General features: G+C 44.8%; 1 protein-coding gene across 1 annotated transcript in view; it reads left to right on the plus strand.

Moving 5' to 3' along the window:
• FAIM2 (Fas apoptotic inhibitory molecule 2) overlaps nt 1-26,200 on the plus strand; it is a 78,449-nt gene that overhangs the window by 13,473 nt on the left and 38,776 nt on the right. The window contains exons 3-5 of the mRNA XM_060252802.1: nt 10,143-10,246; nt 11,995-12,059; nt 20,836-20,889. Of these exons, the coding sequence (XP_060108785.1) occupies nt 10,143-10,246; nt 11,995-12,059; nt 20,836-20,889 (223 nt within the window). The remainder of the gene's footprint in view (nt 1-10,142; nt 10,247-11,994; nt 12,060-20,835; nt 20,890-26,200) is intronic.

Below are 26,200 nucleotides of genomic sequence, written 5' to 3' on the forward strand. Positions count from 1 at the left end.
GTCGCGCCGGCTGGAGGTGAGTGCGAAAACGACCTTTGAATCTGACAACATAATCATTGAAACTCTAGCTACTAACAAATGCGGGATTGAAAATATGTTGAGATGACAACTCAGAGAAAAGGAAAAAGCTATGGCTCCTCTGTCCCCAGTTTTCTGTATTTGGTGATCCAGACCTTGCAGAAATTTGTAATTAGTTTTTCTTACTCAGGGTGCTTTGACCTGGATGGCCCAGGCTAGCCAGATCTCATTAGATCTTGGAAACTAAGCAAGGTCAGCTTTTCTTGTTACCACTTCCCCACATTGGACTAACCAGAGTTTTTGGCTTGGTCACCTCTCCCCATCCCATGATACTTCATGGTGAGATGATTAGCTGATGATGTCATCCCTTGAGCAAATCATGACTTAAGGACCTTGGAGCAGGCTTGAGCCGAGTCCAATCAAGAGGGTGAGGATGCTCCAAAATGTGTTGCTGAAATGTATGTAGTCACAGATGTAGGCATCTTCAAAATAATGTGGCAAGTATAAACAACATTTAATTTGTATAGAGACTGAAATGAGTATGCAGACACACACACGCTAAAGTTTTTAAAATGAAACCACAACTCCATGGGTATAGCTGATTCCTGTTCCCTGCCCCCCCAATTATTTGGTTCCTTTTCTAAAACTATATATCTATATACGTATATGCAGTTCATAGTAGAGTCTTTGGTGACACATTGATCTCCAGATGTCACAATGCTTTACTACTCAGAAGCTGGCCATGTGGCAGGCTACTGGTCTCTTTTGCTCCTTAAAGTCTTTATGTTTCTCATTGCTCCAAATCTTTCTTCCATTTCCCTAGTTTCTCCTCCCTTCTCCATTCAACCAACACCTCCTTCCTCTACCATTCAGCTGTCATTCTTCTTCCCCTCTGACATCCCAAAATTCATGGCAATGGTTGCCTGTGTGTTCTTCTACTTGTCGTTTCTCCATTGATACTGTGATTTCTCTATGTAATGTGGCTATGTAAAATGCTGTGGTTCTGTTTAGTTCACCAACTGCCTGCAGTGTGACTAAGGACAATAATGAGGCATTACTTAGGATAAACCCAAGCTGAAGTGCCGTGTGTGCATATAAACATGCATATTGGCCTTTATCCCTTATCCTCTGCAATTTTCAAGTGCAAATAGTGTATGGAAGCAGGGCTTTTCTTGTAGCAGAAACTCCTTTGCATATTAGGCCATGCCTCCCTAATGCAGCCAATCCTCCAAGAGCTTACAGGGCTCTTAGTACAGGGCCTACTGTAAGATCCAGGAGGATTGGCTACATCAGGGGAGTGTGGCCTAATATGCAAAGGAATTCCTGATGTAAGTATCCTTGGAAAAAATGGCATGGGGGAAATGAATCTCTATTAATTGTCATTGTCCTGATTCCATTTGGGGAGGCAGTCGGCTGTCATTGCTTTTAAAATAAAAGGCACAGATCTGACTTCCTGTCAGATAATTTGCCCTTGAAAATCTTTGTGATTGAGGTAATGCAAGCTAATATGAATGAAGTTTGGTGATTATTAATCTATGGTGATGATTCAGTTATGCAAATTGTCACGTTGCTGCAGTTACTGAGTGACAAAAATCTACAAGCACTTCTTCTTGCAAGGGGACAGTCTTCAGAGTATGAGCATATGTGATTTGGGATAGTCCTAAGGCTGTTTTGGGATTAGGGTTGCCAAATCCTCTACATGGGACTGCCCCTGTCTCAAACCTGGAAACTGACGCTAGTGCAGAATGCGGTGGCTAGGCTGCTATTGGGGCTCCCCAAGTGGGAGCACATGCAGCCGAGGCTGCGGGAACTGCACTGGCTGCCAATAGTATACCGGATTCGCTACAAGGTGCTGATTATCACTTTTAAAGCCCTATATGGCCAAGGACCTGCTTACCTTAGGGACCGTCTCTCCTAGAGTTGCCAAGTCCAACCCCAGAAATATCTGGGGACTTTGGGGGTGGAGCCAGGAGACTTTAGGGGTGGAGCCAGGAGACACTGGGGTGGAGCTAGGGGGGAGGGGGGAAACGGCGCCGGGGAGCGTGGTGAGCCGCCCCGTCTCGGAGCGGGCGACGCCGCTGCGCAGCTGCCGCCTCTTCTCGGCTCGCCGTGGCTGCTCCTCCGAGATGGGCTCAGCTTCTAAAGAAGCCACAGGATGGCTGAGGAAAATCTGATGGCACAACATCTCTCTCCTTTTTTGGGATCTATTTAAAGATCTGTGTGCTCTGAGGGTAAGGCAGAAGAGGAGAATTACAAGTAGGAGAAGCTGGTATCACCAGCTCCTAAGGAGCTGTTTTGTTTTGACCTTTGCATGTTTTATTTTTTGTTTCCTTTTTAAAATTTTGAACTGCCTTGAATACATTTGCAAAAAAGAGGGATATATTTATTGCAGGACATTTTTCAGGGAATACAAAGCACTTCTGTACCCGGTGCGCGGGAGTAGGCAACCTAGGCAATTCAGGTGTTTAAGCAGACTATTGATGTCAGTCGTACAGATGAACATATGAAACTGCCTTATACTGAATTAGACCATTGGTCCATCAGGGTCACTATTGTCTACTCAGACTGACAGTGGCTCTCCAAGGTCTCAGGCAGAGGTCTTTCACATCACCTACTGCCAGAGTGTTTTAAATGGAGATGCTTAGGATTGAACCTGGGACTTTATGCATGCTAAGCAAATGCTCTACCACTGAGCCACTCTGAGCCCTCCGACCTATCATCTTAGCATTTCCTGAGGAAAAGATTTCTCATCTTAGATTTGCTGCTCCAAGAATCCCAATTTAGACTGTCTGAACTGCCAACCAAAGCTGCATTGTTCTATTTAGGCCAAGACTGACTATGAATGCAGCCCATCCACCTCAGGAGAGCCATTCTCTGTTCTGGTCTTCCACTTGATTTCCCAACCTTGCTCTTTCTTTCTTTCAAAGTCTGAAAATGAATCTTTTGTTTTTGGGCTCAGCAGTTTGCTCTCCAAAATGCCAGAACCTGTCCCAAAAGAGAGCTGTTACTTGCCCAGAACTTTTCCTGCGTTGGGTCCTGTGACCACTGGAGCATGTTACATGTCTCCATCCATTCCCCTTTTGGGCTTATTTGCTGCCTAAACACTTGGATCTCCATGGATCATTAGTCCACCGATCTTTGCATTCTTTCTCACTCGACCTCTATGGCCTCTTACACCACCCCCTTTGAGTAAATTGCTAGGCTAGATATTTAGAATGACTGGCTCTTTCAGTGGGTTCCTTAGTATTGACATTAAAATGCTTGATTCACAACTTGTATTTGCCAGTTTCCTGGCCCATATTGTTCTCCTTGATAAACTTTCTTTCTGTTTGGATCTCAATATTCCATCTATGCTTTTAGAAGTACCTTACCACATAATCAAATATCCTTCACTGACAATTGGTAGGTTATTCCTTATATTTTTATTAATAATTTTTATTAAATGTAATTATACATAATCAGCATTGATATAAAGAGCAAACAACATATCTAATTGACAAATTTACCCAAAGGGTGATTAGCACATGGAATTCATTGCCACAGGAGGTGGTGGTAGCTGCAAGCATACACAGCTTCAAGAGGGGATTGGATAAACATTTGGAGCAGAGGTCCATCAGTGGCTATTAGCCACAGTGAATTGTTGGAACTCTGTTTGGGGCATTGATGCTCTGTATTCTTGGTGCTTGGGGGGGCACAGTGGGAGGGCTTCTAGTGTCCTGGCCTCACTGATGGATGGCGCCTGGTTTTTTTGGAGGGGTGTGGTTTGGCCACTGTGTGACACAGAGTGTTGGACTGGATGGGCCATTGGCCTGATTCAACATGGCTTTTCTTATGTTCTTTATTAAAAACAAATGAAGGAAGTGAACATGCACAGTTATATTTCCCCCCCTTTCTTATTCATTCAGCAATAAAAGCTTAAAAAATGCAGCCAATTTTTGTCATCTAAATTTCAGAATTTTGAATTTCTGTTAGTTTAGCTACTGATAATTTTCACATATTTAAGAATCATTCTAATTCACCAGGCAGCGCTGGTTGTTTCCAATAACACACAACTACCACCCTGGGAGAGATCTTCGTATATAGCAGTGCCCTTCTGGGATCAATTGTTATGACATTGACACAACTTATGAGATAAATTTCAGGGTTCAAATTAAGGATCAATCCCCATATCTCAAAATTGTCTTTGTTACTATTTCCCAATAAACTTGCGCCCTGGCCATGATCTGTGGATCATTCCTAAGTATAGAACCTAAGCCAGGACGTCTTTTAGTCAGGAGCGAAAAGTAATGGAAATATGTTCCTTAAGCTCAACCTAATTTAGACTTTGTTGTGGGGCTTGTGTTGGAGAGTGACCCTGTGACGGAACCGGCCCGATTCTGCCTTCAGACCCGGTTCCGTCAACTCCCTGTTGAGTCGCCAACTCCTGGAGGGAGCTATTTCTCCTCCGGCCACTTGGGCTCGCTGCCACCACCTGCTCAGTCTAGGGGTTCAGATTGAGAGGAACAGGACTCCCAATCCCCCTCTCCAGTTCTGAGGCCAGGCCTCAAAGTCCTCTGCCACCCAGTACTTGGGTATCACAGAGACCTCAGCACTTCTTCGGGGAACCCCTGGAGGATTGGCACCTTATCCAACTGCATGCCTTCCCCCTTCCCCGGGGCCCCCTTCATAAAGCAGCGTGGTCTAAAGCGGTTGGGGATCTATGTGGTACAGAGTTTGACTGCCAGCATTCAAAACAGTAAAAATATTTAATTAAAAGAGAAAAAGAAAAGAAAAACAAAACAAAACAAAACAAAACAAAAACAGTTGCGGGTAAAAGTTTAGCACAGCACAGCACCCAAACAGCAACCAGCATGACAAATAAAAGGTGGTTTTAAACGCATCCTACTGTCCCTGGTCTAAACTTGCCCTGCCTTGTGGATGACTTACTCGGTCTGACTGCCTGGGGTCCTCCTCCTCTTGAGTAGGCCTCTCTCACAGTCAGGAGCCCACACACTGGCAACCTCTTCCTTTGAGCGCCAGCTGAGAACTGGCCTTTTTCCCGCCTAACTCAAATAAAAAGAACAAAAGAAATCCCTGCCCCTCTAGGAGGCTTTCCCCCTAGAGTTGCTGGTTTAACTCCAGAAGGGGGGAGGCAATGAGGGGAAGGCTAAAGAACTTCCTGCCCCTCTAGGAGGCTTTCCCTCTAGAGGTGCTGGTTTAACTCTGGAAGGGAGGAGGGGATGGAGGGAGGCTAGGCCAAAGCCTGCTTTAGTAGTTTAATGTTCCCTTCCAATGAAGCACCAACATTAACTAAGATGGTGTTTCTCCACACATCCCCCTCCTTAAATTCTGAGCCGGAGGGGTTGCCTCCGACAGAGGTGACCCCGTAGCAGAATCCAACCAAACCAGGGAGAAACCCATTAATCAAATCAGAACATATACCAAGATTAGGAATTTTCCCAACAATACACAAAGTCTAACACCCTAGGTGTCCATGTCCTTTTTGGACAAAAAGTCGCATTGCTGCATTCGGAAGGAATGTCTAGTCTTTAAGATGTACTCCTCCATCTCCCAGGACCACCTCTGGAGTTTGGTGCTCTCCCTCAGTTGCTGCTGTTGCTGGGATGAGTGGTCCATCAAAGGAGGAAATTCCTGGCCCCACATATGAGGTTGGAAACTGCCCAGTTCCCACACAATTGCTTCTTCTTTATCCCTTATTGGTGGAATGTTCCCTCTGTCCACTCTGACCTCCCAGAAAACCACCTCTGGTGCTCCAAACAATTGTTGTTCCAGCTTCTTTTTGTCTCCTTCCTTCCTACTTATATGCAACACCATGGACCTCGCAGAGAATGGCTGTGGTATATTCACCTGCACCACTTTAACTGTCTTGCCAGTCTTCTCCATAGCCACCACATAAGTAGCATCGTCCAGGTCATCCACAATCACATGGGGTCCCTCCCATTCTGCTTTCCGTTCATTATAAAGTGGCAGGAAAACCATCACCCTATCCCCTGTCTCAGCTTCTGAGAACTCCACTTTCTGGTCCCTTGCCACCTCACACAGTGGTTCCAGCCTAAGGTCATTTTGAACCTCAGACAGGAACATTTCTGGCTCCCCCAGACTTTCTATCATCTGTTCCTTCAAGCCACCCCTAGTCCCACTGTTTCCGGAATTCTCAGCAAAAGTTTGGCTTGGGTTCTCAGTCCCCTCGGTTGGTTTTTCAGCACTACCCAACTGACCCCCCTCCTGCCTGGAAGGTCCCACAGCTTCCCAGGACTCCTGTCTGCCCTGCTTCAAGACAACCTGTTCTGAGAGAGTCTCGGAATATCCCACTTCCTGATCCACAGCTACTTGGTGAACCGGTTCCCACCTAAGGTCACTCAGGACCTCCTTCTGGAACCACTCCCATTCCCCCAAGCCTTCAGCTATGTGCTCCTCTGAGCCCACATTAGCCTTGCTGCTCTCAGAACCTCCTGTGAAATCTCCACTCTCCACCTCTGTCTCTTCAGCATGCACATCCTTTATGCTAGACAGGTTCCTTTCCTCGCTAGGAACATCTACAGCCTCTTGCTGCACTTGGGGAAAGCTACACCCCTCTTCCCCTTGGGAACACCCTCCTCCAGGGCTTGAGACAGGCTGGTCCTCCCCCTCCTGGGTGACTGACCTCTCTTCATCCTCAGTAACCTGGGCTATTTCCCCCTCCCTGGCTGGTTGTGAGGTGGCTTCCCTAAAGTTGCCTTCCGCCTCCCACTTTCCTCTGAGGGTTTGGCTGCGGGTTACAGCATTGATAGAGTACTGGCCAACCAACAAATCCCAGCCCAATAATGCTAGAACTGCCTGTTCCTTCATTACCCCAACCTCCATAAGACCTGCTGATCCTCGCCATTCCACTGGCATCCGGGCCACAGGAATCTTGGCGGGTGGTCCCAGAACCCCCTTCATTCTGAATGCCATATCAGGGGCAATGTCAGCTTCTGACACCAGATCTGCCCTCACAAGGGTGACTGAAGAGCCAGTGTCAGCATATCCCAAAACCAACCGGTCCTTAAGCCTTACTGGTTCAACAAAATCACTCCAGGCCTCTGCAGGCTCTGGTGAAAAGACATTCATGGCTTACCACGGCCACATACTCCTCCTTCACCTTTGGAGTGACTGGTGCTTTTGTTGTGGGTTTGGGGGTTTCAGCTTGCAGCTCTGGGCAGGCCGACCGTAGGTGCCCAGCCCGGCCACAGCTGTAGCACGTTCGAATCTGGGGCCGATCCTGATTAGTCAAATCAGGGGATTTCCTACCTTCTTCCTGGCCAGGTTTCCCTTCTCTTTTGGGTGCTGGGTGTTCCTTCCCACCCATTGGGGACCCCTTTTGTCCCCTTCCCAACTGGGAAGGGATCCAATCCAACCCCTCTCGGTTCTGCACCACCTCGTCCGCCAGTTCTGAGGCCTCTGTAATGGTTTTAGGTTTCCTATCTTTTACCAGGCATTTCAACTCTTTGGGAAGTCTGAAGTAGAACTGGTCTAAAATCAACAACTGAAACAAAGCCTTAAAATCCTGGGCTTTTTCTTCCTCTACCCATCTCTTCCCAAGATCACCTAGCTTTACCCCAAATTCAGAATAGGATTTACATTCTGGTGGGGCTAAACCCCTGAACTGCTTTCGGAAGTGGTCTGCCCCCAGTCTAAACCTTTTAAAGACAGTGGCTTTATAGGTTGCAAAAGTTATCCCCCCATCTTCCATAGGCATGCTGTGATAGATGGCTGCAAGTTCTCCAGTCAGGATGCTACAGAGGTAAGACATATAGTCTTCCTCTGCAATTCCCCACTGTTTGGCTGCCTTCTCAAAGTTGGAGAGGTATATGGAGGGGTCTTCTCCCTCTCTGTACACTGCAAAGTCTTTGGGGGTGACTTTGATCTTTTTGCTTTGTTCAGCTTTCAGACATAGCACCTCAAGCTCATGGTGACGTTGCTCTTCCTGCTCCCGTCTGCGGATCTCAGCTCTCTCTCTTTCCTCCCGTCTGCGGATCTCAGCTTGTCTTTCATCCCTCTCTCTTTCCTCCCGGCTGCGGATCTCATCCCTCTCTCTTTCCTCCCGGCTGCGGATCTCATCCCTCTCTCTTTCCTCCCGTCTGCGGTCTCGGTCCGCCTCGATACGCATTCTCTCCAGTTCCAATTGTAGCCGCAAGGTTGCTTCTGACTGGGTGGGGTGCACTTCTGCAGGTTCCCCTGCATGCTGATTATGCTCCAACAGGAGGTCTTGCATATCTGCTACAGTCATGTTGTCACACTCCAGCTTTTGCTTTGCACACTCTTCCTGGAGCTGTGGCTTTATCATCTTCAGGATTTCCCGTCTCTTAGAATGCTCCATCCTAACTAAACTAAACTCTCCCTACTCCAGTTGACCTGAAAATAAACAAAACCTCTGTTGCTTCCTCTGGGTGCTTACACGTATCAAAAACCAAAAATGCCTGGCCAATCAAGTTCTCTGTTTGTTCTAATCCCACCGCTGCCGCCAAATGTGACGGAACCGGCCCGATTTTGCCTTCAGACCCGGTTCCGTCAACTCCCTGTTGAGTCGCCAACTCCTGGAGGGAGCTATTTCTCCTCCGGCCACTTGGGCTCACTGCCACCACCTGCTCAGTCTAGGGGTTCAGATTGAGAGGAACAGGACTCCCAATCCCCCTCTCCAGCTCTGAGGCCAGGCCTCAAGGTCCTCTGCCACCCAGTACTTGGGTATCACAGAGACCTCAGCACTTCTTCGGCAAACCCCTGGAGGATTGGCACCTTATCCAACTGCATGCCTTTCCCCTTCCCCGGGGCCCCCTTCATAAAGCAGCGTGGTCTAAAGCGGTTCGGGATCTATGTGGTACAGAGTTTGACTGCCAGCATTCAAAACAGTAAAAATATTTAATTAAAAGAGAAAAAGAAAAGAAAAACAAAACAAAACAAAAACAGTTGCGGATAAAAGTTTAGCACAGCACAGCACCCAAACAGCAACCAGCATGACAAATAAAAGGTGGTTTTAAACGCATCCTGCTGTCCCTGGTCTAAACTTGCCCTGCCTTGTGGATGACTTACTCGGTCTGACTGCCTGGGGTCCTCCTCCTCTTGAGTAGGCCTCTCCCACAGTCAGGAGCCCACACACTGGCAACCTCTTCCTTTGAGCGCCAGCTGAGAACTGGCCTTTTTCCCGCCTAACTCAAATAAAAAGAACAAAAGAACTTCCTGCCCCTCTAGGAGGCTTTCCCCCTAGAGTTGCTGGTTTAACTCCAGAAGGGGGGAGGCAATGAGGAGAAGGCTAAAGAACTTCCTGCCCCTCTAAGAGGCTTTCCCCCTAGAGGCGCTGGTTTAACTCTGGAAGGGAGGAGGGGATGGAGGGAGGCTAGGCCAAAGCCTGCTTTAGTAGTTTAATGTTCCCTTCCAATGAAGCACCAACATTAATTAAGATGGTGTTTCTCCTAGGGTTGCCAAGTCCAATTTAAGAAATATCTGGGGACTTTGGGGGTGGAGCCAGGAGGTTTTGGGGGTGGAGCCAGGAGACATTGGGGGCGGAGCCGAGAGCAAGGGTGTGACAAACAGAATTGAACTTCAAGGGAGTTCTGGCCATCACATTTAAAGGGACTGCACACATTTTTAAATGCCTTCCTTCCATAGGAAATAATGAAGGATAGGGGCACCTTCTTTTGGGGCTCATAGAATTGGACCCCCTGGTCCAATCTTTTTGAAACTTGGGAGTTATTTTGGGGAGAGGCACTAGATGCTATACTGAAAATTTGGCGCCTCTATCTCAAAAAACAGCCCCTCCAGAGCCCCCGATACCCGTGGATCAATTCCCCATCATTCCCTATGGGAATTGTTCATAGAGGTGCATGATGGCTCTGGGGGCGGGGCTTCCCCCGCTGGCCATCTGGCTGTGGGAGGGGGGAAGCCTGTAAAACCGGGGGATCCCCCTCTGGGACCTGGGGATTGGGAAGCCTAGTTTCTCCACAGACCCATATTCACACTCACATAATACTAGTGTCTTCCTGACCATGTGTGGTAACAGCACATATAGTCTACAGCACTAATGGTGTGTGTGTGTGACTAAAATATGCCATGACTCTGTGGAAGCCACGGGACAAAATTTAACATATCTTGTTTCTCATCATTTTCAGGTTCAAGTCCTAATGATGGCAGAGGAGGATACCCAGGGGACACTGAGATGATCACATCTTACAGTTGGGATGACCAGATTGTACGCAATGCATTTATCAGGAAGGTAAGGCCATTAAAAAAGATAGCCATGGCAGCTCTTGCTCCTTGTTGAACTTAACAACTGTGTCAATTATGCTACAGCATTGCCTGCTTCTTTGGAAGGAGATGGAGAAGTGACATTTGAGTATCCTGGGCTGCAGTCAGACTGGAAGGCTGGTGCTGTTTGAGTGCACCACTAATTACTCTGACACAGAGATTTTTGATCAGGGTCTCACCCTGATCCAGCCTCACCGTATGCTTCTTCCGTATTTGATCATTCAGATTAGTGCTGGGGGTCAGCCCCAGAGCATGTGGTCTGGTCGTCGCCTTCTTCTTAAAAAACAAAACAAAACAACTTTGACATTTTTTGGAAAACTTTTCTTGGGTGTGCATATGCACTACCAGTTTTTAAAAAACAAAATGGCAAAACTGGAATTAAAGCTTTTGAACAGTTTGAGTGATCACCAGGGGAGTTCAGACATCCAGCAATATGGGATGATTGCGTGGGGATCCGTAAGCACCTGATGTTTTCTGGTGGCTATTTACTCTGTATCTAACTTGTCATACGACGGGGTGAGAACAACTGCGGAACAGCTGCCAGATGTGGGTATGTGAACGAGCCCATTTAATCCATTGGGGCAGAAGTGGCCAAATTGCAGCTTGGGAGCCACAATTTCTAGAGGTCGAGAAGGAACTTAATGCAGGCTTACTTTCAAGGCCTTGGGATCTTAGTCAACCTCTGAGTCCTGACCCATAGGTAGGTGACTGTTTCTGCAGGGTGTGAAGTGGGGAAGGAGGAGGAAATAGGCAGGCTTGCAAGCTCTTCTCCAGGACAGAGGTCACCCAGAGACCTAGAGCAGGGAAAGAGAGCTCAACGGCTGAGGGAGCCACTGGAGGAGGGGACAGAATTAAAAAGAGCACCACATGGTTCCCCCTTACTTTCATACCTCTTGTAAGAGCTATATTTACTAACCTGAGTCTCAAGGCGAGGAGACATGCATAATGATCCAAATGGTGGCCAGTGATTTACATGGTACATGTGTGTTTTCTTTTCCCACGGGTACCAAAAAATAATTCCCTAATCTTTCCCTATGCTGGTCTTATGGGGACTTTTATTTTATTATTATTTTATTAAAAGTACACTTTAACAGTTAGTTGACACAAGATGGCTGTATTCCATAGCTCTGCTCAGAACTGCTGATAGTAGGGTTTTCCCGCACTGTGCAAATGGCTCTGCCCTGCTCAGCCTTCCTGCATTGAGGGAGGGTCAAATGGAGGGGGTGTTTGCATGGAAAGCTCCTCAAGAGAAGCCTTCCGTGCAAACAGGGCCATCTGGCCGTGCTCAGCCTTCCTGCACTGTGGGAAGGTCGGGGGGGGGGGGGGGGTGGCGTTTGCACGGAGGGCTCCTCAAGAGATCTGTGCAAATACCAGGCCTCAGATTCAGCGGGAGCTCACAGGAGCACAGCTCCTGAATCTTTCTGATGGTTTCCCATCCCCCTCCTCCTCCCCATCTTGTCCATTGAATATTAGATGCAGCTGCATAACAATCCCTGGATGAGCTCCACCACTTATTTTTCTACAAAATGACCCCTGCCAAATACTATATATACACCACATCATAAAGGGAGACATTTGTCTACTAAAATAACAAAGACTCAAAACATGTTTTAAGTAGGGAGCAGTAAAAAGTTGCACCTCATAAGGAGGGTCATGATCAAATTCTTCTTTTGAACATCTGGCAGGCTAATATACACACTGCTTTTTTGTTTTCAGGTTTACACCATACTCTTACTCCAGCTGCTTTTTACATTTGGCATTGTGGCTCTCTTCACCTTCTGGTAAGGTTCAGAATTAATAGCAAACTTTGTTTTTTCCTTTTTCAGACTATTAAACTTTTCTTCCAAACTCCACTGCTGTCCCCACAGTCTTTATACCCAGCCTGGATCTGAAAATTCATATTTACAAGTTGCATAACATTTAGCTTGTAATAACTATCTGGAAAAGTCTGTTTAGCTCTTTAGTTCAAACTAAATGAAGTGTTAGAATGATGGCAAACTGTGCTTGGAAAAGACTAAAATCATGCAAAACTTTTTTTTCCTAAAAAAAATGCTTCCCCTCAGAATTCCTTGGATATCTTGACTAAGGTGTAAACCAAATTGCCCTCAAAAGAGGTTGGGGGATTAACTGGTGGGCAACTATGGCTCAGCAGGATTCAGAATCTATGTATACAGGAGATCACTTCCAGAAACTCTCACCGAATTGAAGAGGAGACTCGTTAAGTAAAATAATTAAGTTTTTATTATAGAAAAATATAAAACACACATACAAAAACAGATACGAAATTGATAGGGATACACAGGGGGTAAACGTAGGGGAATACTGTACCTCTTGAAGTCTTCTCTTGAAGCTCCAACAGCGACAATAAGGAATGGGGTTTAGACTGAACACGACCTGTGTGGCAATCTATTAGGGATCCTGAATTGATCAGATTTAGAGTGTGGATTCAAACAGCAGGGTAGGGTGACTGTCTGAAGCACACCTGAGAAGTGGTGTGTTTGACCTTTTAAGGACTACCTGATGCCCTTAGGGTCAGGTGGGCAGTGGTCAGGTGGGCAGTGATGCAGGGTCACATGGGGTGTGACATATAGAAAGTGGGATGCTCCAGGATGACGTTGGGGAGGCGGATTAAGAGTGATTAACATTCCTTGATAGGGCTTATCTAAAAAGGTCAATATAGAGCCAAATTTGTTATCTAGAGTGGCACCCAACAAACACAATGGTGATGGTTTCCTCTTCTCGAACATCTATTGTCCACAGTACATGTGGTATTACACAGTTCATTGTTTACCATCTGGTTTAGGATGTCTGGCAGGATGCAACTTTACAGTGGGCTTGATGGCTTTATGCAAAGTCCGAGGTGCTCTCAGTGTATATGGGTCTCCCGCTTCGCTCCTATGGCTTCCTGAAGAAACAGGAGGGTGACAGCTCCTGTTGTTAGCCCAAGCAATGGCTTCCCTTGCATCAGGAGGCTGGAACAGTGAGGCCAGAGCAGCTGTGCTGAAACAATGGAGTTGGATAGCTTAGGGTAGGCGCGCTTCCCGTCTGTACCGCAGCAGCAAGCAGAATGGGATGTTAGCTAGGAGTCCGTGAAACCAAGATGAAGTCCAAGCTGTGTGCAGGCTGCTTGGATGATTGAAGCCTTCAAGTCATTGTCACAGGCCAAGCAAGGCCTGTGCCCATCTCAGATGTTTGAGAGTTTCATGTGCTTTTGGCAACTTGCCTGCTAAGCCAGAGATCACAATGTCCGTCTTTTAGACTAGGAGGGGGCCTCTGCTCACAAAGGAAGCACATCTACATTTGCCTTGAATTTTGTCCCAAGGTAAAAATTTGGTTTCTGCTGTGTTTAGAATTAAAAATGGCTGCTTCCTTAAGTATATATAAATAGATACTGTTGTAAGTATACAAATTGTTGGGAGGAAAGAAGGATGCTGATCTTGGTCATCTTTGTGAAAGTATTCTTAAAGATCTGTAATAGGACAGTGCTGAAGTATTTCTAGATTTTATGTGTTATATGATTTCAGTTTTGCCCTGTCTATCCTGTAGAATACGTACATACATAAATGCTGTTTAAGTCACAGCCAACTTATGGCAACCCTAGAAAGGGGTTTTCAAGGTAACAAAAGACAAAAGGTGACAAAAGAGGAGGTCCTACAACTGATAGACAAATTAAAAACTAATAAGTCACCGGGTCCGGATGGCATACATCCGAGAATTCTGAAAGAACTCAAAGTTGAACTTGTGGATCTTCTAAGGAAAATCTGTAATCTTTCATTGAAATCTGCCTCCGTTCCTGAGGACTGGAAGGTAGCAAATGTCACCCCCATCTTTAAAAAAGGTTCCAGAGGAGACCCGGGAAATTACAGGCCAGTCAGTCTGACTTCAATACCGGGAAAGTTGGTAGAAACCATTATCAAGGACAGAATGAGTAGGCACATTGATGAACACGGGTTATTGAGGAAGACTCAGCATGGGTTCTGCAAGGGAAGATCTTGCCTCACTAACCTGTTACATTTCTTTGAGGGGGTGAACAAACATGTGGACCAAGGAGACCCGATAGATGTTGTTTACCTTGACTTCCAGAAAGCTTTTGATAAAGTTCCTCATCAAAGGCTCCTTAGAAAGCTTGAGAGTCATGGAGTAAAAGGACAGGTCCTCTTGTGGATCAAAAACTGGCTGAGTAATAGGAAGCAGAGAGTGAGTTTAAATGGGCAGTCTTCGCAGTGGAGGACGGTAAGCAGTGGGGTGCCGCAGGGCTCGGTACTGGGTCCCATGCTCTTTAACTTGTTCATACATGATTTAGAGTTGGGAGTGAGCAGTGAAGTGGCCAAGTTTGCGGATGACACTAAATTGTTCAGGGTGGTGAGAACCAGAGAGGATTGTGAAGAACTCCAAAGGGATCTGTTGAGGCTGGGTGAGTGGGTGTCAACGTGGCAGATGCGGTTCAATGTGGCCAAGTGCAAAGTAATGCACATTGGGGCCAAGAATCCTAGCTACAAATACAAGTTGATGGGTTGTGAACTGGCAGAGACTGACCAAGAGAGAGATCTTGGGGTCGTGGTAGATAACTCACTGAAAATGTCAAGACAGTGTGCGTTTGCAATAAAAAAGGCCAACGCCATGCTGGGAATTATTAGGAAGAGAATTGAAAACAAATCAGCCAGTATCATAATGCCCCTGTATAAATCGATGGTGTGGTCTCATTTGGAGTATTGTGTGCAGTTCTGGTCGCCGCACCTCAAAAAGGATATTATAGCATTGGAGAAAGTCCAGAAAAGGGCAACTAGAATGATTAAAGGGCTGGAGCACTTTCCCTATGAAGAAAGGTTGAAACGCTTGGGACTCTTTAGCTTGGAGAAACGTCGACTGCGGGGTGACATGATAGAGGTTTACAAGATAATGCATGGGATGGAGAAAGTAGAGAAAGAAGTACTTTTCTCCCTTTCTCACAATACAAGAACTCGTGGGCATTCGATGAAATTGCTGAGCAGAAAGGTTAAAACGGATAAAAGGAAGTACTTCTTCACCCAAAGGGTGATTAACATGTGGAATTCACTGCCACAGGAGGTGGTGGCAGCCACAAGTATAGCCACCTTCAAGAAGGGTTTAGATAAAAATATGGAGCACAGGTCCATCAGTGGCTATTAGCCACAGTGTATGTGTGTATATAAAATTTTTTGCCACTGTGTGACACAGAGTGTTGGACTTGATGGGCCGTTGGCCTGATCCAACATGGCTTCTCTTATGTTCTTATGTTCTTAAGGTAAATGAGAAGCAGAAATGGTTGGGCATTGCTTCCTCTGCAGAGCCTTCTTTGGTGGTCTCCCATCCAAGTACTGACCCTGTTAGCTTCCGAGATCTGATTAGATTAGGTTATATAGCATGCTGCCTTCCTTCCCTCTAAAGCATGAGAATTCTCCAGCCTTGGTGTGTACACTTTTATTCATCTCCACATTCCCAGGGGAATGTGTGAAGCTTGTGCAGCAGAGGCCTTAGTAGCAAAAGGGCAGCAGGATCAGATTGCACTGAGCATCAATAATACATTAGCATCACTTGAGACCTTCCAGGCCATTTAATCAACTGTCTGTCTCTGAAGCCAACAACTGTTTCCCTGAAGTAGAATTAGGTGCAGAAATCAATGGTATTGAGCTGGTTGTGATGTGCTCTTTACTTGTTTTTAAAGCCATCTGATAGTCCTTCTTCCTTGGGCACTGGGCGGTTTAAGGACAACTGCCAAAAAGAGCAAATGGTGTTTTGCATGCTTTTTCTCCACCAGCATACAGAAATGATGTTTACTATCATTTTTACTTTGTGACACTTCCTGATCTAAGAAACTGCTACACAGACAGTGCTTTCTAGAATCGTGGCCTGTTCTCTCTCTGTGTGGAGACCAAGGAGAAAAGCCATTCCTTGGTTCTGGTGCTGGACTATGTGACCCAGATCCTCGGTGCTAACAGCTGCAGCCATCAGTCTGACTTTGAAGAGACTGATCATCTGAGTGGATTCAGATATAGTAGCAGAATTTACAGGGACATGAAGATGCTAGCATTATTTGTGAAAATATGGGGAATGCTAGGGTAGAACATCGAGTCAAGTCAAGTCAGCCTTTAAAGGTAAAGGTAGTCTCCTGTGCAAGCACCAGTCGTTTTTCAACTCTGGGGTGACATTGCTTTCACAATGTTTTCATGGCAGACTTTTTATGGGGTGGTTTGCCATTGCCTTCCCCAGTCATCTACACTTTCCCCCAGCAAGCTGGGCACTCATTTTACCGACCTTGGAAGGATGGAAGGCTGAGTCAACCTGGAGCCGGCTACCTGAACCAGCTTCCACTGGGATCGAACTCAGGTCGTGAGCAGAGGGCTCCGACTGCAGTACTGCAGCTTTACCACTCTGCGCTATGGGACTCAAGTCAGCCTTTATTGGCATAAAAATAACAGTACATATCAATATAGTGTAAAACAGGATAGAAACACAACTTCCATGTACACTTGTATAAACAGAAATTATTTCTGTGAAATCTTTTGGCGCAGCTTTAGAGCAGAGTACAGAAACTTGGCTGACCTCTCAGTAACATCGATAGAAAAATCATTCAAGAATCTATGGACCTTAAGTGCATCAGAGCAGTTGATCATACTGGCTAAAACAGGATATAAATACGTATAATGTAGATCCGTATACAGATGGCAGCACAGGAGAACATGAGTAATTGACTCAACGCATTTTTGTTTACAAGGGCAGTACCTAGCTGAATAGGCTATTTTGTTGAATCTGCCTTCAAGAATGGCAGAGGGCATAGCATTGCACCTATTGAGAGAAAACACCCTGCGCTGTTGTGGCACCTGCAAAGACAATAGGTAAGAGGCCATCTTCCCTGTGCTGAGAGGAATCTCAAAGCTCAGAGGGGAGCAGATTTTGTTAGCAAGACTATTTAACTTCTGGTGCTCAGTGTCTAACATCCTGTTTTTGATTTATTGGAATGCAGCAGTAAATGTAAACACAGACAGTGATTCTGTAGATAGGCCCATCCTTTAATTTTTTTCTCTATGTATGCTGACCAATTTGACACATTAGACTCAGAAAGTATTTGATATATAAAGCTCCCAGGTTCAAAACTATAATGTAGGCATAGTCAGAATTTGAATGTCATAAACCATTCACTGGTTTCCATTAAGTACTGGTCAGTTTTTAAGCAGATAATTGCATATGAAACACATTTTGGCATGCCCAGTTTTTTTCTCAGGAATTTGGATTGGGAACGTTCAATAGCACAGTCAAAGGACCTAATCCAGATTGGAATGCCATACAGTAATTGTGGAGTCACCTTGGCCTTAAAAATTCTTATAGCAGCAGTCACAAATTAGTTGCCTCTGTTCTAAAAGTGTGTTATAGCTGAAGCACTGGTGTTAGCTATCTTCACTGCATACATGAGGTGGGTGGACCAGGTCGCATTATATTGGAAGTAAATGCCTAAATATTTATAGTATTTGGCCTGTTCTATCTCTTTACCATCAATGACCCACTTATAAGATCTCCACTTCTCAAAAATTCGCAAATTCCAGTAGACATCAGTAGATCCAGTAGACATCCAGTAGAAAATGAAGTAGAATTGGTGGTCACAATACAAATACAAGTAGCAAGAACTAAATATCACCATTCAAGAAACATTCTTCAATAGTAAACATCTGGGCTTTTTTTTTTAGCAGGAACGCACAGGAATTCAGTTCTGGCTGGCTTGACATCAGGGGGTGTGGCCTAATATGCAATGAGTTCTTGCTGGGCTTTTCCTACAAAAATCCTGTGTGAAGGTATGGCGATGTCAGGGGGTGTGGCCTAATATGCAAACGAGTCCCTGCTGGACTTTTTCTCCAAAAAAAGCCCTGACATGAATTTAACATGAGATTCCTATGTGCTTCTTCATATAATGGTGTCCAAAAGACCTCTTAACATCCAAAGAGAAGGCAGAGGACGTCCCAGAGAAATTTCTACAGCCGAGATTCTCAAGATTCCATTTGAGATATGAGCTGTGCCTAGAGTAGTGTGGAAATCAGGTTCCATTTTTCAGACATAAAACTGAAGAATTGTTTTGAAACATCTTGTATACCTGGGAAGGACATATTGCTATAGAAATTTCTCTGGGGCGTCCTCTACCTTCTCTTTGGACTTTAGTAGGTCTTTTGGATGGTTTTATATGAAGAAACACAGAGGAGTCTCATGTTGAATTCATGTTTACTATTGACAAACGTTTCTTGAGTTGTGATATTTAGTTCTTACTACTTGAATTCTGCTGCATTTTCCATATTTACTATGATGATTTTGTTTCAATAGACTGATGTCTACTGGTACTTTTGATTTTTTTCAGATTCTTTTTGATGGTCTACCCTTGCGTTTTCCATATTTTCACAGTTCACACACTTTGGATCCCTATTGTTTAGCATTACTTTTATGGCAAGTGGTAGAAAAACAGCCTATGGCAGGGCTGACCAACTTCTTAGTTAGGTAGTCATCTTGGGACCAAAAAAGATATTATTTTGTCACACAAGCCAGCCACCTTCTGGATCGCTAGACTATGTAGTAACATTGATGCTGTCTGGGAATAAGGATCTTGCAGTTATGAAGCACAGGTAGATATTCAGTACATTTCACATACTGGGGAGAGACTGTGTTTGGGTGTTAGAACATCTGGTTTGCATGGAGAAAGTCTCAGGTTCAATTCTCATCATCTCCAGTTAAACATGGCCAGGTAGCGTGAAAGACCTATCCCCCATACTACTGAGTTGCAGCCCTAGTCAGGCAGTTTGCTGGTGGGAGATCTCTCACTATAGCAGGAAACCTGGCAACCATACATGGACCTCTAAGTTTCCTCAGATGCTTACCATGGCTGCCTTAGTAAGCAGAGCAGCAGGGACAGAATAGCTCTATTGGAAGACAGCTTTCCACCATTACCCATCCTCCCCTCCAATATGCAGCCAAATGGGAGTCTGAGGTGTATTCAAAGGTATGCTGCAATTCATGCAGGCTAGGCTGCTGGTAAGAACCAACAGGCATGGATCTGTACAAGCATTTTTCAGGAACTGAGCACAGATTTTTATTGTTTTTTATTATTTATTATTATAATATTTATTTTTATTGTTTTTATTATTTATTATTATTATATTTATTTTTATTGTATTATTATTATTATTATTATTATTATTATTATTATTATTATTATTATTATTATTATTATTATTATTATTATTATTGTAGGTCCCAACATTCCTTGCAACATTCAGGGGACCTGGGGAAAGCACACTGTTCTTTGGCAGACAGATGTGGAAATGTGGAAAGGCTTCTATGAAGACTACAAAAACTGGGAATAGGGATGTGCAAATATGGCCATTTCTGTTTCTTTTGGTTCCAGATATTGTAATGATTATGGCTGTTTCTACACTTGACAGAAGATCCTCTCTTGGTGTGCATTTAAAAGTGTTCATCTGCATTGCATACCACCATAACTTCTGTCTTGCTTTGCATTTTCTTAAGTTGTTTACACTCATTTTCTTGAATTGGCACCAAAAGCGGTTTCACCCTGGAGTTGTTCCTCACTTTACAAGAGTACTTTTGAACAGGAGTTTTCTACAGGCAGATTCAATGTTCATAAAATCAGAATCAACCCTAAGTGTAGAAACAGCCTATGAGTTTTGAACAGCCATTTTTTGCCTTGTCACTGATTCGTTCCCTCCTCTTTGGAGCCAGTTTGGTGTAGTGCAGAGGTGGCCAACAGTAGCTCTCCAGATGTTTTTTGCCAAAACTCCCATCAGCCCCAGGCATTGGCCATGCTGGCTGGGGGTGATGGGAATTGTAGGCAAAAAAATCTGGAGAGCTACCATTGGCTACCCCTGGTGTAGTAGTTAAGTGCGCGGATTTTTATCTGGGAGAACCGGATTTGATTCCCCACTCCTCCACTTGCAGCTGCTGATATGACCTTGAGTCATTCCCGAGTTCTTGCAGAGCTGTTCTTCTCAAGAGCAGTTTCTGTCAGAGCTCTCAGCTCCACCTACCTCATAAGGTGTCTGTTGTGGGGAGAGGAAGGGAAGGAGACCCTGGAGAGCCGCTGCCAGTCTGAGTAGACAATACTGACTTTGATGGACTGAGGATCTGATTCAGTATAAGGCAGCTTCATATGTTCATATGTTCAAGGAAATTGTAAGCTGCTTTGAGACTCCAAGTGAAGGGCGAAGTATAAATCCAACCTCCTCCTCCTCCTTTTCTTCTTCTCCATAGCATTTTTACATTTTCAATGCCATGTATGCAGTTCTGGAAAAATGTATATATTATGGAGAAAATCCAGTTCAAGGAAACAGAAAATACTGGGAAAGCAGAGGTTCATGAGGTTCATGTCCCTATTTCTTTTAAGGGACATCAGCATGGAGGTAATGTAACCTAAGCAGGAAACTTTGTGAAACTCATCTCTGAAAATAGCTGAACTATGGACATGTTATTTGATGGAGCTACTGGTGGGCCACTCCAGCTTTTCATTATCCTCAGATATCTTCTGTCTCTTTCTCTTTCCTGCAGTGATCCAGTCAAAGAATATATCCGGTTAAACCCAGCCTGGTACTGGGCTTCTTTGTAAGTATTAGCTCAGAAATGGGCCAGCAAATGTTTTTGTAGCCATGCTTGTGTCTTATATGGTTGGGGCAGCCAAACATCTGTGCAAGTGCATCCTAATCCTTTGTATCTTTTCTTTGAAGTAAACAGGCCAATTGAAATCAATGGGACACACCCCCAAAAAGTATGCAAAGGATTGCAAAAGTTAACAAGAATTTTCACATGAGAGGAATAGAACAACTTGAAGTTGATCATCTTATAAATGCATGAAATTCATTGACATTTGTATCAGGCTCTAATCCTGCACAGAGTAAGGACTTGTTAAACCCCTTTGAAGGCATGCTGGGCATAATTAGATTTCTGACCTGGTACATTTTCACTCCTGATGCCCAAAGTAAAAATGATACTCCCCTACTCTGGGCTGGAGTTTTAGAGTCATGTCAGCTTTGGGGTGGGGTGGGGGGGAGAAGTTCTGTTAATGGAGGAACATATTTTCCCAACATTGCAGATTATGACTATATTCACTGCCCATTGATTGTGCTGTTGCTTTGGCATAGTTGGTAGTGGTTGGAAGAGTCCTCATTCTGGGAATAATCATGCAAGCAATTTCAGAGAAATAGAGAAGCACAGAGTGAGAATGCCAGAATCCCAGTACCACATAGCCAATCAGCTTTCACCGTGACAAAGCCAACAGAAGGTTAAGGGCATTGATGGTGGATGGGCTTCACTCTGAAAAGCTGCCAAAGGAGATGCCTTGTTACTGATGTCAGTTTTCCGAGTCATTCCTCCACAATGGCCAGATCTATGTCAGCCACTTTTTAAAGCTGTAGACAATAGTGGCCATCATAAAGACTCTCTGTGTGTGTATGTACACATACACAGGGTGCTTTTTTCAGGAAGAAGAGGTGCTGGAACTCTCAAGAGGGAAATGAAGGAGAAACACATGGGATTCTTTGAAACAATATTACTTTCATGCACTATGGACTTACCTCTACTTTAAAGCAGTTTCCAAACTTTACACATGCCACTAACTTCCTCAGTTCTTTTTTGGGTTTTGCTTTCGGTGCCTAACACTGAATGATGACCTTGAAGCAACCGTGTTTTAACTTACTTTGTTGAATCAAAGACTGTCATGCTCCCCTAGTGCCTCTCATAAACTTGTAGACATTTTTTGATAATTTTGTTTCCATTAAGAGGTTCTAGAACTCCATTCTGGCACATTCCCCCTGAAAAAAAGCCCTGTATATATCCCCTGCATTGGTGAGGGGATTGGATTAGATGACCATTGGAGTCCTTTCCAGCTCTGTATTTCTACGCTAGCCCCTTACCTATGACTTTCAGAAGCAGAGTTACACTAAACACAGTGGCAAATGTAAAATATATTATGCAAAATAAGAAAGATTATGCAGTTTTCCTCTATGTGTATAATTTAAACAGGTGCTTTCTGCACAGCCCCAAAGAGATGGCCAAGAAGTACCGCACCAAAGAGATGGTCAAAAACAATGGAGTTCTGCTTCCAAATAGAGTTCTAGATCTTGTCATATTAAAGTATAGGTTACATGGAAGGAATGCAATTGATCGCTGTACCAAAAAGAGTGGGGAAAATGACTTGCTTGATAATGACATTTCTGTCTCTTGAATGCTGTGACTGTGGCTGATGTTTTGCTGCTTCTCTGAGGTTCATCATTTCCATGGGTGAAAAGAACTTACCACTGAGAAGTAGCCTAGCATTGCTATTGTTATTTCTTGCTCCCCTAATTCGGCAGTAGTCTCACATGATCCCTTATCACAAAGTCAGAAAAAGTTTCTCTTGCAAAATGTGTGTTATGTTGGGCTCCATAGTAGTAAGAGCAAGAAGAAAGGGTGACAACCTGAGAGTGGCCGTGGTTATCTGAGCCACCTCTGAGATGCATAACCAGCCAATGACCCTGAATAATTTTGGGAATCCCAAAGTTTCTTGCTCCCTGTCCCACGCTGTTATAGCATTTGCTGATGAGGCATTTCCTGTTATGTCTGTAAGGTTATTTTTGGCATTGGGGAAAATCATTGAGCACGCCAAGGGTGAGCAATGCTGGTGGTGTAGCAACAGCACTCAGAACCAGCTGCTTATTTTTGTTTTCACACAAGAAGAAAGAAAACATTAGTGGACTGAATGGTGAGTGCATTTGTGCATCATCTCTGTTCTACAACATGTGGCATGTAGTTTCCACTCAGTGGACAAAAATGTAGCTAGTTCTCAGCTGTGTGACATCTAGGGCTAGGTCAGATGTGCATGGTTATCATCATAGTGTGGTTCAGTGGTTAGACTCTAGGAGACTTGGGTTCAAATGTGACATAAAACTCACTCGGTAAACTTGGCTTAGTTATACTTTCTTAGCCTCATGTACTTCTTAGGGTTTTAGTGAGGACACCATAGAAAAGGGAGTGTCAGGTACGCCTCTGGACGCTCCTTAGAGGTAGAGTAGGATTAGAGATAGAAAGACTGCACTATCAGGTAACAATGTGCACATGTGAATGAGCTGTCAATAGGGTTGCCAAGTCCAATAAAAGAAATATATGGGGACTTTGGGGGTGGAGCCAGGAGACTGGGGGTGGAGCCAGGAGACATTGGGGGTGGAGCCATAAGCAAAGTTGTGACAAGCACAACTGAACTCCAAAAGAAGTTCTAGCCATCACATTTAAGGGGACCACATACCTTTTTAATGCCTTCCCTGCATTAGAAATAATGAAGGATAGGGGTACCTTCTTTTGGGGTTCATAAAATTGGACCCCCTGTTCCAATCTTTTTGAAACTTGGAGATCAGTTTGAGGAGACTCCTCAGATGCTACGCTGAAAATTTGGTACCTCTACCTCAAAAAACCACCCCTCCAGAGCCCCAGATATCCCGGGATTAATTCTCCATTATACCCTATGGTCCAGCAGACATTTCCCTCCCTCCCCCTCCCCCCATTTCTGATGACCCTGAAGCTCCAGAGGGCCTCCAAACCGGGGCTCCCCTGCCAAGTCATCATCAACTGGTCCTTTTAACCTCGAGAAGGGTGGGCCATATAATGTGAATTCTTCCACACAGTCACAATTAGTTGTGTTGAAGAGGGCAAACGTGATTAGTGATGTGATTCATAGTATAAATGTGCATGGCTTACAATACCTGGCTTTATTACAAATCAAACATTTACCTGGAAAGCTCTTTTACAGCAGAACATAAAGCAATATTTCCATTCCATTCAGTATACATTATGTTCAGCTGGTCTATTTTTTTGTTCACATTCTCAACCAAAACTAAGTGAACATCACCAAAGGGTGAATGTTAAGTCTTTAGGCAACTCTGGAAAGAGAATCAGGGTGTTGAAAGCCCAGAACCACCTGGGACCATATTTAAAAGACTACTTCCTCTCAGACCTTTCACATCAACTTTGTGGGCCAGTTTGGTGTACTGGTTAAGAGCAGTGTACTCTAATCTGGAGAGCCACGTTAGATTCCCTACTTCTCGACATGCAGCCAGCTGGGTGACCTTGTGTCAGTCACAGTTCTCTCAGAGTTGTTCTCCCAAGAGCAGTTCTTGAAAGAGCTCTCTCAGCCACACCTACCTCACAGGGTGTCTGCTGTGGGGAGAGGAAGGGAAGGAGATTGTAAGCTGCTCTGAGACTCTGAGTGAAGGGTGAGTATAAATCCAACTCTTCTACTTTACTGCAGTACTAGTCAAATGGAGATCAGCAGTGGCCATCATTGGAGATGACTAGAGCAGAAATGGCTGAAGAGCTTTAAAGATATGTTTCCTTATGGAAGAATGGGCCTTCCTGGATCCCAGGCAAAGGCCTCTATATCTCCCTGGTCCACCCAGTTCACAAGCATAATCTGATTTACCAGCTGGAACAATGAGGAATTATGGACAAGAGATCCGGAGGACTTGTAAGAAATGGAAGTCCTAGCATATGTTAAGCTCAGATGAAGAATTAGCATTGATAGTTGTTCCAATAGTCACTGTGATGGGGACTTCATGATCCAAGGTTTGGTTAGAGGATGGAGGGGTGGCCCTCACTCCATGTGAGGTAAGGAGAGCCATCATTGCAAACTGGCAGACCTGGCCCCAGAAGGGTTAGGTGTGAGTGGCAGTGGTGGAAGCTTGCTGTTTTTCTTCTCTCCCCATTCAGTTGGGGTACAGGGTCATGAGCTGTTGCTCCCCTCCATCATGAAGCCTGGAGTAGTTGCCCCTGTTGCCCCATTGGTTAAGACTGCCAATGCATATTGTTAGCTATTGTAGGCAGCTCTTTTGTTGAGATTTAAAGTTTCCTTTGTTGTAAGGGTGCCTTTAAAAAAAAAAGTTTCCAAGTTTAATTTATGGGGCTGTTTTTGACTTTCAAAGTTCTTCCTGACCTGGGGACCCAGAGATGTAAAGATTTCTCTCTCCTGGTATAAATGTGTGTGCCAAACTTCATTCTTCACACCTGTTGCTTCTTACAATTCCTTTCCACAATGAGATTTGGTCAGTAGCATCCCATTAGAGGACTTTCTCAGTTGTTGCACAGTAATTCTGGAATTGGCTGCCAGTTAAATGGAGTAGGGGGTAGGGTTGTCTGCTCCAGGTTGAAAAACTCCTGGAGATTTGGGAATGGAGTCTGGAGAAGAAGAAGAAGAAGAAGATATTGCAGGGGTGGCCAATGGTAACTCTCCAGATGTTTTTTACCTACAACTTCCATCAACCCCAGACAGTATGGCCAATGGCTGCGGCTGATGGGAGTTGTAGGCAAAAAACGTCTGGAGAGCTACCGTTGGCCACCCCTGAGATATTGGATTTATATCCGCTCTGAGATTATATCCAATCTCAGAGCGGCTCACAATCTCCTTTATCTTCCTCCCCCACAACAGATACCCTGTGAGGTGGGTGGGGCTGAGAGGACTCTCGCAGCAGCTGCCCTTTCAAGGACAACCACTGCCAGAGCTATGGCTGACCCAAGGCCATTCCAGCAGGTGCAAGTGGAGGAGTGGGGAATCAAACCTGGTTATCACAGAAAAGAGTCTGCACACTTAACCACTACACCAAACTGGCTCTCTCAGGACAGAAACTTCAGTGGGATACAATGTCATGGAGTCCACCCTCTGAAGCATCCATTTCTCCAGGGGAACTGATCTCTGTAGTCTGGAGATGAGCTGTAAATCCTGGGGATCCCCAAGTCCCACCTGGAGTCTGGAATCCCTAAGTGGAACTGGTCCCGCCTTACCTACATTTTAGGAGAGCTTAAAAACAACTTCATTTCTGGAGGGCTGTCTGCTGATTTTTTATTACTGTATCTGTGGTCTATAAATATGGCTTTTAGGCTCTCATTTATTAGT

Source organism: Heteronotia binoei, chromosome 13 (genome assembly GCF_032191835.1).
Source record: "Heteronotia binoei isolate CCM8104 ecotype False Entrance Well chromosome 13, APGP_CSIRO_Hbin_v1, whole genome shotgun sequence".
NCBI classification, from domain to species: domain Eukaryota; kingdom Metazoa; phylum Chordata; class Lepidosauria; order Squamata; family Gekkonidae; genus Heteronotia; species Heteronotia binoei.